At 51.1% G+C, this 14,440-nt stretch overlaps 1 protein-coding gene across 1 annotated transcript; it reads right to left on the bottom strand.

Annotated features, from left to right (window-relative positions):
• Window positions 1-525: 525 nt before the first annotated feature.
• FAM110A (family with sequence similarity 110 member A) lies at window positions 526-1,413 on the bottom strand (the record flags this gene model as incomplete). Its single annotated transcript, XM_082856585.1, has 1 exon — window positions 526-1,413. One exon carries the CDS (start codon window positions 1,411-1,413, stop codon window positions 526-528), a length of 888 nt encoding a protein of 295 aa, XP_082712711.1.
• Between the last annotated feature and the right edge of the window lie 13,027 nt (window positions 1,414-14,440).

A 14,440-nucleotide genomic window follows, 5' to 3' on the forward strand; every position in this document is an offset into this window, starting at 1 on the left:
GACTCCTACCAGTCCTTTCTGTAGTCTACCCACCTAGGCCCAGGCTGGCAAGCCCCTTGAAAAAGGTGGATAGGCCACTCCTTCCTACCCCCACCCCAGGGTGAGTTCCCAGGGAACGAAGGCCCACTGGGTAAGGAAGAGGAAGTCAGTAAAGGACAGAGGCCAAGGAAGGAAGAAAGAAACAGAGCTGCTGGGTAGACAGCTCTGGTGAGATCCCTTGGTCCCTCACTCTCAGTGGGAAGGGCTAAGTGCCCCAAATCCAAACCTACAAGCAGGGGTCCATCCATGTCAAAACCCTACATGTGAGGCGTAGGCGGTAGTCCAAGGTCAAGAGCCAACTCTCTCCGGGTCAGTCCTTGTCAGACGGATGCTGGTCCAGACTCTGAGGCTTTGCCTCTATAGCAAGTTCACATGAGGCAGCAGCTTCTGGTCTGCCCCAAGCCAGGGAATGGATGCAGGAGAGGTCAAGGGGCCTATGGCTTCTCTAAGATCTGTCCCGTGGCGAATGTCGAGTCCCATGGAGGCCTAGCCCTCAGCTGCTGGAGTCTCCCGCGCTTGTCGCAACCCATACAGCCATTTGATCACCCGGGCGTTGCGCTCTATCACTGACACACCATAGGGGACGCGCTCCCGAGCCAGCTCCTCGATGGTGGCAGAGCTGCGGCGGGAGCAGCCCCCCTCGGAGCTAGCCGGCCCAGCACTGGGCCCAGCCAGGGACACGATGTCTGAGTTGGCCCGGGCTAGGTGGGCCACACCCAATCCCCGTGCCTCCTCCTGGTCCAGGCCGCAGAAGTTAAAAAATCTCTCCAGGTCAGCTGCTGCCCGGGAGAAGCGCTCACTCAGGTCTGACTTGGAGCGTTGCAAACCTGGGGGCCGGGCCGGGCTAGAGGTGGCGGCAGTGCCTGGTGATGGGCAGGGCTGGGCAGGTGACGCCGGAAGGGGAAGGACATCCACTCGGCGGACTGCAGCAATACTGGGTGGTGGGCGTGGGGGGGTGGCTGGGGGAGCCTGGCGGGCCCCCTCTGACCGTCCGGGGGTACGGCTGGCCTCAGCAGGGGACACAGGACTATCACACAAGTTGATGAGGCTGCTCAGGATGTCCAGGTCCAGCTGGGGCCGGCGGCCGGGGCCAGGCAGGACTCGGCGGCAAGGCGTGAGCACCGTGCGGCGAGTTCCAGGGCTGAAGAGTGGTTGTTTGCACAGCAGGGGCTGCACAGGTTCCTGGCGAGTATTGGCCACATGCAGGCTCTTGACATACTTGGCCTTGTCGGCCTCCAGGCGCTCTACAGCACTAGGTTTCCGGGCTCCACAGTCTGCTGGCCGCTGTAGCTGGTAGCCGGGGACCTTGGTCTGTAGGCGGAAAGGTAGGGCGGGGGTGTCTCGGGCTCCCGGAGTCAGCGTGTCCACAGGCATGGCTGTTACATACCCCGAGGGCTTCTGTCTGAGGAGACTGGAGAAATGAGGAGACAGAGATCCAGGCGGAAAGCTGGCAGCTGGACACCGCAACGGCTGCGGCGGAGGAAAGAAAGAAAGGGGCAGAGCACACTCAGACAAAGGCTCAGCAAAGACTGAGAAAAGCTGAAGACGCCTTCCCCATTAAAAGGTAAAGGCCACGCCTCTGATTCACAGAGAGCCAATAAGCAGGCAGAAAGCACCCGCTCACGGGCCTGTGACTCCGCCCACCCCCCCTCCTTCTCCGAGGGCCCAGCCCAGCTGAGGCAGAGAGAAAAAAAAGGTGCCAAAGAAGAAAGACACGGGCAGCCTGTGCAGAAAAGATGGGACATGGCACATTTTAAAGGAAGCAAAGGGGGTTCCAGGCTGAGTGCTGGGCACCAGCCAGCTCAACTGTGAAGAGTGGGTCCTCTTCACAGTTCCATCTTGCAAATGCGTAAACTGAAGCCCAGGGAGGTGAGCCTGATTAAGCTAATTCAGCAAGTTGGTGGCTCTGCCCCTTGCCTCCAAGCAGGGAGGTGCTTGCGCAGGGGTCTTGGGGTTGAGTGACCAAGAGAAAGGGCTCCAACCCCACACCCCACCTGGAATGCCCACAGGAAGCCTGGTACCACCTCCACCCCACACTCACCCAGGCAGGAAGCTGCCCTGTGCCACCCGCCTAGACATGCCAGGCCCCAGGCATAGCAGCAGAGCTTGTAGAGGAGGAGTGCAGAAAGTCCCCACCCCTGCCCCAATTGGAGTCCAGACACCCATTAGCTTCCAGTATGAAATTCCAATGCCAGGCCCACAGCAATCCACGGATGCCTGTCAGGTGGAAACGTCAGCCCTGAGCTATGCTGCTCTGAGAGGAGCTGGAAATGCCCAAGATCACACAGCCCTGCTTAGGAGCAACCAGCAGACTGTGGATCTGCCAGCAGCAGTAGGACGGACACGCATCGGCAGGAGGGCCCACATCTGGATGCACAGGTCTCCACGTGATCACCTAAGCATCAGGGCCCAGTACCCCAGACATCAGGCCACCCCTGACCTTTTTTCCAAGGAAGGGCTAGAGCCACAAAGTGCCCCCCGCAGTCCCCTGGAGATGGGCCAGAAGAAAACCCATAGACCAAGTCCTGAACCCTCTCATGTGTAAAATGGGGGAAAGGGACTCTGTCTAGGCGATCCTCAAGAGGACCTGTAGCTCAGGCCGTCTAAACCTGTATTGTCTAATTCAACAGCCACTAGCCACATACGGCTACTCAGCCTTAACTTTAAATTTATAGTAAATACACACAATTCAGTTCCTGAATCACACTGGCCACATTTTAAGGGCTCAATAGTCATATGTGGCCAGTGGTCACTATACCAGACAGCACAGATTAGAGCATTTCCAGCCGTAGCAGAAAGCTATGTTGGACAGCCCCACCTAGACATCCAGAATGCCAGGAGGGAAGAGTCTGGATTGGGGAGGGGAGAGAGGAATCTGTCTTCTAGACATTTGACACCATCCTCTCCTGTAATCTTCCAACAAGTCTGTGATACAGGTCATTGTCACCTCATTTTTACAGATGGAGAAACTGAGACTCAAAGAAGTAACCAACCTAGGTCCCAGAGACAATAAATAAGACACAAATTCATATGAAGCCTGATTCACTTACCTAAAAAAAATGAATAGTATTACTCATTGTTGCTCACGTTCTCCTAAAACAGCTCCAGGAAGGGGGTGGGGGTGGGGGGTGTCCGTTTTGTTCACTGTATCTCAGTTTCAAGGTATTGCTCTTTACACATAATAGGCAGTCAATAAATATTTACTGACCTGAAATACCTCTGGGGACCAAATGTAAGCAGGCAGACCAGGGATAAAATAGAGAGGGGCATACCCACCCTACTGTAGGCATATGGGTCCAAGATGGTAGGTATAGGATGTTCTAGGAAGCTGGGAACCCAGAATTGCATGGAAACTCTAGATTCTTAGCATATTTGATAATAATAATTTTAAAAACAGTGCATGGACAGGGCAAACAAAACATGCCTGCAAACATATCTGCCCCCCGCCCCAGTCTGGCCCCCAGCCCCCAGTCTGAGATCTCTGCAGCAAAGGCAAGTTGACAATAGAAGCTTGGGGGCTGTTGGCCCAGAGCCAGAGCTGCTCCCGAGTTAGAAGGGATGGAGTAGGTGGGAGAGAAAGGCTGCCGCACTCAGGGCCCACCCCCAAGGCGACGTCAGGAGGGAAGGGTCACAGGAAAGGCAGCCTTGCTGAGCCCTGTCAACGTAGCTAGACTCTGCCCTACCCCCGGGCCCCCGCCTCCCAAACCAGTCCAACCCGTTGGTGGCATTGGTTTCCTCCCGGGCACCATCCCGGGAAACAGAAGGAGGAAGGAGGTCAGATGGGCAGGGCTAGGGCAAACGTTCTGCGACACCCCCCCTCCACCACCACGCCCCCCCCCGGCTCGGGCCCCCACCCCCTCGGGCCGGACGTGCAGACCCCAGGGGCTCTTCCGGCGGCACCCGGACAGATGCTAGAAGCCAAACCCGGCTTTAGGGCCGCTGGCCGTCTCGCCCGGAGCTGGCCCCCTCGCCCGCTGTGCGCCTTGCGCAAGCAGCTGCGCCTCTTCCAGACTTGGTTTCCTTATGTGTGAAATGCTGTTAAAAATACACCTTCCTGATCCTCCAGGTCACCGTGAGGATCGAGCGATAAAAACAAGTCGAGGACTTTCCTCAGCACCTGTTAAAAAGGCGGCGCTGCATGAACTGGGCTCCTTGTTTTTATTATGAATTTGACCCAACTCCTGAGACCGCCCCTCTCGCAGGGGTCTCTAAGCATTCTCCAGAAGCGTCTGCCCGAGCCTAAGCGGCGGACAAAGGAGGCTAATCAGTGAACAAGACTCATTTCACCGGTGGGCAAAGCACGATGTGCGGTGGCTCCTGAAAGTTAAAGCCAGGGTCCCGGTCCCCGCGTGGGACTCGTGTCCTCTCTGAGGCCTCCTCTCATCGCCCAACGCCCTACCCACGTATTTCAAACATTACCCACAAATGACCGCAGAAGCGCCGGTCCCGGGCCCTTCTCATTGGCATCCCCGGGGCATGCAGCCTCACCTTGCTCACTCCCCACCGGCTTCCCTGGCGTCAGCCTCGAGGGGGAGTAGGGGGAGCACGGATCCCTGGTCTGGCTTTTGCCCTTCCCAACTGGGGGCAATCCTGGAGATTCCCAGCGGCGGCATGCTCTGTGATTCTGTCTGCTCGCCTCCCCTCTCTGAGCCCGGGTTGTCCTGGCTCTTAAATGAGGGAGCTGATGGCCGATTCCTACAGCCTCGTCCAGGCCTGAAGGTGAATCCCTGCCCGGTCCCCGCCTTCCCTGAGGAGGAGGGAGAGGTGCCCGGGCAGCCCCCGACCCCGGCCCCGTGCCCCCGGCACCGGCCCGCACGTACCTGGCTGCGCCCTTGCCGCCGCTCTGCGCTGCTCCGGCCCGGCCCACCTGGGCTCAGGTAACACGCGTTTGCGCAACTTCCGGCGGCCGGCCCCGGGCAGATGAACACGCCGGCCCAGGTATTACTCGAAAAGGGAGAACGAAAGCCAGGCAGCGGCCGGGACCCGATCCCAGCTGCCCCCGACCGACCCCAGAAGTTCTTCCGAGAGCCAGGCCCACCTATCCCACAGCTGCACTGGCCCGCACATCTGGCACACAGAGTCTTAGTGGACAGCTCAGGCAACCGGACCCATCTTGGAGATGGAAAAACTGAGTCCCCCTTTCTCACAGCCACAATGACCAGCAGTTAATGTATTAACTTTTCCTGGTGTTAATTAACCCATTTTAATCTTCCCAACAACCCCTACAAGGGGAGCTCTATTATTATCCCCATTTGACTAATGGAAAACTGAGGCTAGGACAGGCTGAGTCAGTTGCCAAAGTCACCCTGGAGAGTCCAACCTGGGCACTTTCCCCCAGATCAAGCCTTAATTAATGCCACTCCTTTCTAGCTGTGTGTCCCCAGGCAGGTTGCTGGACCTCTCTGGCCTTCCATTCTGTCAATAAAGGAAAGTCCTACCTTCCAGGCCAGGTCAGTGTGAGTTCTTAGAGCTTGAGAGTGCCTGTAGAAGCTTTGTGCAAGCTGTAAACATTAGTAAGAACAGCAATAATAGAAATAATAACTAGAATTTTTGAGTGCCAGACACTGTACTTATTTAAATCTCTGGACTGCCCTGGGAGGGAGGAACTATTTCATCCCCATTTTACAGATGAGGAGACTGTAGCCCTGCAGGAAGGAACTCCTGGGAGGGAGGTGATTGTCTCTTCTGCCAGCCCAAGCTCTATTATGTCACTTCAGGTGGGACATTTGATTAAGCCAGTTTCCACTGGGATTCTGAGGCCCAGAGAAGTAATTGCGCACTGGGCTCCGACCTGAGCCCCAGGGAGGTCAAAGAGGGCCCACTTCCATGTCTGTGCCTGGTAGGGGCTGCACCAGGGTTGGGGTGGAGGGCATGAGGGGACAGGAAGCGACTCAAGGAACAGCTTTCCTCCACCTGGGAGTGAGTCAGCCCTGAAGCCACTTCCAGCCCCTGGGCCCTGATTTTAGGGGGATAAGGCAGCCTGCTGGGTCCCTGCCTAGCCCTCTACTAAGGCAACCATGGGGAAGCATTAGGGGGAGTGGTTGCGCTCAGTTAGGGTCTAACAGTAGTGAAAGCAAGACAACAGTGACAATTTTTATTAAATGGGTAAGACCTTTTCCAAGTGCTTTCTTTGTACCTGGCATTTGTTCTAAGCTCTTTATATGTGTTAACACATTTAATCCTCACACCTACACTATGAGGTAGATACTACTATTATGACCATTTTACAGCTGAGAAAACTGAGGCATGGAGAGGTGGGGCCACTTGCCTGAGGTCACAGCTGGTAAATGGCAGAGCCAGAACTTGAACGCAGGCCCGGGTCTGGGGAGCAGGGGTGTGGAGAAGATAGTCCTCAGTGTTGGGCTTTGGCCACTCACCGGGGAACTCCTAAGGAATCTATAGCCTCTCTCTCTGGGCCCCAGAGGGAGAAGCCACCTTAGGAATCACTCCCTGGCTATGGTTCTGGGTCTTGTTTCCTCAGCTATAAAATGAGGGCAATAATGGCAATGTCTTCCCAACAGAAATCAGATGTCATCACAGCTCTGCTTAAACCACCCCAGCCCCAGCCCCCAAGGCTCCCCATCTCCTTAGAATAAAATCCAAACTCTCCACTTGGCCCTCAGGCCCTCCAAGATCCAGTCCCTGCCCTCCTCTCCCACCTCATCTCCAGCTTTTCCTGCTCCAGCCATAGAGTCCTCCCTGCTGTTCCTGAGCACACCAAGGTCTTTCCTGCCTCAGGGCCTTTGCACCATCCTTTCTCTGCCTGGAACCTCTTCCCTCTTCGCCACTTCAGAGAGGCTTCCCTGACCACCCTGAGGCTCCTGCCAACTCTTTTACCCAGTTTGTTCCCTTCCAAACATTCATCGCACCCTGTCATTTTAGATATTCACTATCACTTGTTTCCTATCTCGCCCATTGGGCTAAGAACTCCATCACACTCTTCCATATTTCCTTCCTCCAGTGACAAAGCACAGGAGGGGATGCCATTGACCAAGGGGCAGGACTAAAACCCTTGGACTTTGAGCCCACCTCAAAGACCAAGGCCCCTCAGCACCAAGCCTCCTCCCAACCCCCAACCCTGACGCAGGCCTTCCCCCACCCGTCCCACTCCTCCTCCAGCCTCCAGGAGCCCCTATTCAAGCTGGGATCCAGACAGCTCTAGCTGAGCCCTGTCCGTCCTCCAAAGCTGCCAGCACACACTGGGTCCATGGCTGGCAATGCCCTTTTCCACTCCAGCGCCCTGGCCACCCCTGTAGCATGGACTCTAGGACCAACCTGAGTGAGTTCAAACCCAGCTCCACCAGTGATTAGCTCTGAAACTTGGGTAAGATACTTAACTTCTCCATGCTTTGGTTTCCCCAGCTGTAAAACAGGATCCCTAACAGTGCCTCCCTCCCAGTGTGAGGCCTGTACACGACAAGCGCCACCAAAATGTGCGCTGTGATAACTATTCAACCAAACAGATGCTCCAGTGCCCAGCTCCTGGGTGAGCTCTTCATCAGCCCAGACTGAATGTTGACCCCTTCTCTCAGAGGTTACAAATCTAAGAATGCAGACTCACTTGAGTAGATATTTCTCCAAAAGAAGGTATACAAATGGCCAATAAGTACAAGAAAAGGTGCTCAGCATCACTTATCATTAGGGAAATGCAAATCAAAACCAGCATGAGATACCATATCACACCCATAAGACAGCCATTATCAAACATACAAATGGGGCTTCCCTGGTGGCGCAGTGGTTAAGAATCCGCCTGCCGATGCAGGGGACACGGGTTCGCGCCCCGGTCCGGGAGGATCCCACATGCCGCCAAGAGGCTGGGCCCGTGAGCCATGGCTGCTGAGCCTGCGCGTCCGGAGCCAGGCCCGCGTACCGCAAAAAAAAAAAAAACGAACAAACAAAAACAACAAATAACAAGTGTTGATGAGGATGAGGAGAAATTAGAAACCTTGTGCACTGTTGGGAATATAAAATGGTGCAGCCACTGTTGAAACAGTGTGGCGGTTAGGCAAAATTTTTTAGTAGAATTACTATAGGATCCAGCAATTCTACTTCTGGGTATATGCCCCAAAGAACTGAAAGCAGGGACTTGAACAGATATTTGTATACCAGTGTTCATAGTAGCATTATTCACAATAGCCAAAAGGTGGAAACAACCCAATTGTCCACTGACAGATAAATAGAAAAACAAACATGGATGAAACTTAAAGTCATTATGCTAAGTGAAATAAGCCAGTCACAAAAGAACAAATACTGTATGATTCCACTTATATGATGTACCTCGAGTGGTCAAATTCATAGAGGCAGAAAGTAGAAAGGTGATTGCCAGGGGCTGGAGGGAGAAGAGAATGAGGAATTACTACTGTTCAGTGGGTATGGAGTTTCCATTAGTGATGGTTGCACAACAATGTGAATGAACTTCATGCCACTAGACTGTACACTTAAAAATGGTTAAAATGGTAAATTGTATTTTATATACATTTAAAAAAAAGAAATAAAAGAGTGTACACAGTCTAGAGCCAGACTCCCTGGATTCCAATTCCAGCTCTAGGTGCAAGTTATTAAACATCTCTTGTGCTCAGTTTCCCTTCATAAGGAGGAAATAACGGCAGTAATAACCACCATACATCATAGAATTGAGAGAATTAAAGGAGTTCATACTTGTAAAGTACTTAGCACACGGTAAGGGCTCAAGAGGTGTCAGGGATTTCTATTTTTTGCTAAGGGGGCAGGAGGTGTGGTTTCTGATGTTTTTCATTTTCATGACATTGTGCTCTCCCACCTCACCCCTCCCTTCCACCTGCTTCTCATTCTATTCAGCAGGAGCTTGGCCCAGACTTGGGCAGAAACAGGGAGGCCCTCTCCTGCCCCAGAGGGATTCAGGAAGGCTCCTGGCAACAGAGACAGCCAGCCAGTAGGACAACCCAGCTCGATTTCAGCCCAGCTGTCAGGGTCAGAGACACCCAGCTGGGCATCCTCCAGGGTCACACCAGACCCCACACTATTTCTAGAGTTTTCCCAGATGCTCGTGCCCTGGCTTGCCTGGAGTCAGCCTTGCCCAGGTCAACCTTGCACAGACCTTAGGAAGGGAGAGGCAAACAGGCGGTGCGAGGGGTGTGGGTGCAGCTACCTAAGGCAGGGACCACGACCTCACATCTCCACCAACTCAATCCGCTGGGCCTCAGGTTTGCACCTGAGCTTGCAAAATGAGGACAAAGGGACTTGCAGTGGAGACTGAGTAAGAGAGATACCACATGCAAAGCCTTAGGGAAGGGCCTGGTACACAGGATAAGGTAGGGAAGGTGGGGTTGGGACAGACCCACAACCTAGCCCACTTCCTGGCCCAGATTGCCCCCTGCCTGGGCCTGAGCTCACCATCATGGCTTCTTTTCTCGGCCCAGGGAAGTGAAGAAACTAGCCCAAAGTCATGAGCAAGTTAATGACAGATCACAGACAGGGCAGTGGTCTCATGATTAGATAAATAATCTAAAATACATACATATATATTTTTTTCAACCAGATGATACATGTGCATGGCTCAAAGTTCAAAAGCTATAAAGGGAATGAAGTTTAAAAAAAAAAAAAACTCCCTCCATTCCTATCCCCAGCCACCCAGTTCCCCTCCCCGCAGGAATCGTTGTGATCAAACAGTTGTACGTCCTTCCACGGAGATTTTAGGCACATGCAAGCAATAATGGACATATATTCTTTCTATTTTTTATGCATACGGCAACATGCTCTGTGCACTGTTTTTGTCTTGCTCTTTCACTGAATAATATATGTTGTTCTTAATAATACGTGTCATTAATACATATTATGTTATTAATAAACTTAATATATGTTGTGCTACATCAGTACATAAAGAGCCCATCAGCCCCTACCGATGGCCACTGAGCGTGTGTATCTAGTCTCTATTACAAACCACACTGCAGCCTCACTGTGCCTACGTCATTCTGCCTAGAAGTGGGACAGCTAGGTCAGGGGGATGCATGTGTAATTGTGACAGAGATGGGGGACTGTGCTCCATGGAGGCCATACCAGTTGGTCTCCCACCAGCAGAACACAGAGCAAATGATCAATGTTAGCTTTAGTCATTTGATTACTGGGGCTTTGGGTACCCCTCAATTTTGCACTGGAGGCAACTACCTCACCTGCCTCACCCTAGCCCCTCCCTGTATCACATTCCAGTCAGGGAAGATAATAAACTCGCTAATAAGTGAAATTATACGACATCAGATGCTACTGAGTAATGCTGGGTAATTGCTGGGTAAATGCTACTGAGAAAAACAAAATAGACAAGGCGGAGGGCAGGGCATATGAAGGCAGTAAATATCTGTTGAAAGAATGAAGAAAAGACTTGTTTTCTTTCTGATCTCCCAGAGCTCGTCTACCCAAAGCCAGGAGACGGCTTTGGAGGAGAGAGGGTAAGTAACTCCCCTTGAAGAGATTCAAGACTCCCAGATGCTACAATTCTGAGTGTCTAGAATTCTAAGATGGAAGCCAGATAGACTGGGAACCAGCCCCAGAGTTGCCAAGTCTGACCATGTGACTTTGAGCAAGGGGCTTAACTTCTTAGAACCTCAGTTTCCCCACCTACAAAATGAAAACAACAACAGCAACCTGTGGGTGGGGGCTCCCCAGGAAGCAAGGCCTGGTGTAGATCAGATGCTCTACCAGGAGGGGTCCCGGGCCCACCCCCAACTCCAAAGTCTCTGGTGACTACTGTCTTCCGTTGAGGGTGTGCCTCTACCCTTTCCCCCAACCTGGGGTAGATTCCCAGGAGTCCTACAGCCAACGGTCCAAGAGTCCAGGGCCAAACCATCAGCTGCTCACCTGGCACCTAGCTCAGAAATGTCAGTCCTGCCCGATCCCCCCAGCTCTTCTTTCTGAGAGGGCCAGCACTGTAATTCAGAGCCCCGTAAGCGGAAGGATCCCAAGTGAGCCCTAAATCCACCCGCTGGCTTTCCGGGGAAGTGAAGACAGATGCCCTGGAGGAGACCCCAGGACGCTGTGGCGAAGAGGCAGCCGGGAGGGGACGCTGCCTGAGTTCTACTGGCCATGTTCCGGTTGATCAGAGGCTAAGAAAGTGACCACCGGTTACCCGTCTGGGTTTCTCAAGGTAAATCTAGATCTACCTAGACTAGAGGCTGAGAGATGGAGCAGAAGGACCTGAATCGGCTTCTCTGCCAGACTTCGCCTGAGCAGGACACTTGCCTTCCTGAGCCTCAGCGTTCTCATCTGTGAAATGGGGTACCACAACCTCTCCGCTGGTACGACTCAGGGAGGACGCGCACCGCAGGCGCCCGGTGAATGGAGACCCCCTAGTCCCGGGCTCGCGCCCCGGACCACCCATGCCCTCACCTGGAGCCCACGCTAGGCGAGTCCGGCTCCTCCAGAGCGGGTCTTCAGGAGGCTGACAGCTCCGACCCAGGCGGGGAATGGCCGCACCCAACGCGGCTCGGGAGGCCTCAGCCCCACGTGAGGACCCGCGGGGCCTCTTCGGAGCTGTCCTCCTTAACTGAGATAAGCCGGGGGACCTGACTGTCCCAAGGCCCCCAACAGAGCGAAGGTCCTGGGGCGCAGGGGAAGGGGAAGTGAGCGCGCCGCCCCACTCCCACCCCCGACACCGGAATGGTTTGCCCTGGAAATCCTGATTGGTTTCTCTCTTCCGTTCGAATGCCGCGCGGCCCGCGTTGCCAGGCGACCGCTTAGCTTCGGCAGGGCGAGGAAGCACCCCGGCTCCGCAGCCCCTCCTGGCCGCTCACCTCCCCCGTGGCCTCAGGTTCTTCCGGCAGCCTTTTCAGTTCAGGCACCTAATTCTTTTCCTTGCTCACCCGGGACTTTCTCTTGGTCCCCAGCTGGTTCCTAGTCCCGACTTCAGCTAACGCGCTGTGTGAGGCAGTGCAAGCCCATTTCCCTCTCTGTTCCCCTCACTGCACAATGATGAGTGGTTTAGCGTTAAGATGTGCATGCCCAGCAGTCCCGAAATTTACTAAGGAAATAACCAAAGATGTGAGCAAAGATTAATATAGTCCAGCGTTATTTATCATAGCAAAATAATGGAAATAAATTCAGTGCTCACTGAAAGGAGATTGGTTATATAAATCCATCCTGCAGAAGAACTGAGTTTTTTACACACCAGTTAGCTTTGCATGACAAAACTCTTGTCAGTGCTCATGGCATAACCCTCTGAGATAGGTACCTTTAATTATCCCCACTTTCTGATGAGGAATATTATGCAGTCATTAAAAATGATGCGGTTAAAATACACTTAAAGGGCTTCCCTGGTGGCACAGCGGTTGAGAGTCCACCTGCCAATGCAGGGGACACGGGTTCATGCCCCGGTCCGGGAAGATCCCACATGCCACGGAGCGGCCGGGCCCGTGAGCCATGGCCACTGAGCCTGCGCGTCCAGAGCCTGTGCTCCACAACGGGAGAGGCCACAACAGTGAGAGGCCCGCGTACCGCAAAATATATATATATAGAGATATATATATATATATATATATATATATATATATACACTTAAAGTATGGGGAAAACACTAAGAAAGTATTAAATGTTTTAAAAGTATGTTTCAAAGAACTATGTACAACATAAATATGCATTAAATACATAATGGTAATATCACAATGTGATATTACCATTGTATAAATGTGTATTACCATTGTATAAATGTATTATACAATGTATAATGTATTATACAATTATACAATGTATTATGTATTATACAATTATACAATGTATTATGTATTATACAATGTATTGTATAATATTATACAATACATTGTAATTATACAATGTATTATACAATTATACAATGTATTATGTATTATACAATTATACAATGTATTATGTATTATACAATTATACAATGTATTGTATAATATTATACAATACATTGTATAATGTATTATACAATTATACAATGTATAAATGCATTATAAATAACAGCAGTTAATTTCTTCTTTCTGCTTGTATGAATTTTCCAAGTTTCCAATAGTTAAACCAGTCAAGAGAAAAAAAAAATACATGTTTTTAAAGAGGATTAGAAAAATTAACTCTAACACCCCTTTCAGATGAGCAAAAGTTTTAGGTGTGAGTCACTGTTTGGGTGTAGGGCATTGCTCAGTTTGGACTCAGCCTCTTTCTATCCCAGATGGTGTTTTTCATTCTCTGATTGAATTGTCAGTGACTGAGCACTGACTGTGAACATGCCTTGGACAGGTGGGGGAGGAGGCCTAATAATAAACCAATAGCTAGCAATGACTTATGTTCCGGCATGGGCACCAACTAACCATATCAGAACAGATACTATCATAAACAGGGAGTCTGTGAGGACCAGCTAAATATCAAACCTGGCACTAACTATGCCCTCTGCTAGATTGTGCTCAAATGTACCCACATTTTCTCATTTGCCTTCATTACTGTCTGAGGAGAGAGATTCTATTAATATGCCTATTTTATAGATGAGAAGACTAAGGTCTGTCTGGATCCAGCAGGAGTCCTCTCAGCCATTCTGTTATATTACCGTGTAACTGCAGTTTGACAGTTGCAGTGAGGAGAGGGTCTGTGATCCTAAAAGACAGAGAGAAAACTGAGTAGGAGCAGGTCCAGACTTTGTACTTCCTGGGGCTTAAACAATTTAGGGAGTGTTATTTAAGAAAAGGACTACAAAATTACAGATATAAAATTAGGTAATAAAGTGGTGATTTGGTTATAAAGATAAAAGAAACCTTAACAAATGACAAATTCTACAAAGATTACAAAGTCCAGAAAAATAACATTATTTTTGTGAATTACCTGTTTGACATACCTCCATAAAACTTTCCATAAACAAGCTTCCGGTATGTATACATTCCAAACTTCTCCTCTACTACCTCTTACTGGTGGTATTGGGCACTGTAGGACCATCCATGTAAATGGAGCTATGACCTCTGACTCCGCACTTTCATGTCACAGTGCCAGATGAGTCAGCTCAGTGTGCCAGGTAGGGGTATTCCTGGAAGCCATTCCTCTACTAGGGCAGTTGGCAATAATTATCTACTCACAAAAGTGACTGGAAACAACATAAATAAAACCACTAACCCCAAATTAAATGTCAAGGTCCTCTTAGCCAGATCCCCAAAATGCTCACACTCACTCCAACATCAGCTGACACAAGGGGAAGTCGGAATGGAAGGAGACGGTGGTATAAACAGAATGAGGTTAAATTACCTCACTTTGGAAAATTTTAAAAAGCATATGACCATATGAACACATTGCTAGAGTGCCTGTCAGACCTCGGCTTCCCTGTCATTAAAACAGGAATGACAACAATGGTGTCATGGTCTAATTTTTCTCTGAAAGGTATAGTTTTAATCAGGAGCTGGGAGATATTTGAGATGCCTGGATAAAGGCCCTG

The sequence above is a fragment of the Leucopleurus acutus genome (genome assembly GCF_964270905.1).
Source record: "Leucopleurus acutus genome assembly, chromosome: 16".
Classification (NCBI taxonomy): Eukaryota; Metazoa; Chordata; class Mammalia; order Artiodactyla; family Delphinidae; genus Leucopleurus; species Leucopleurus acutus.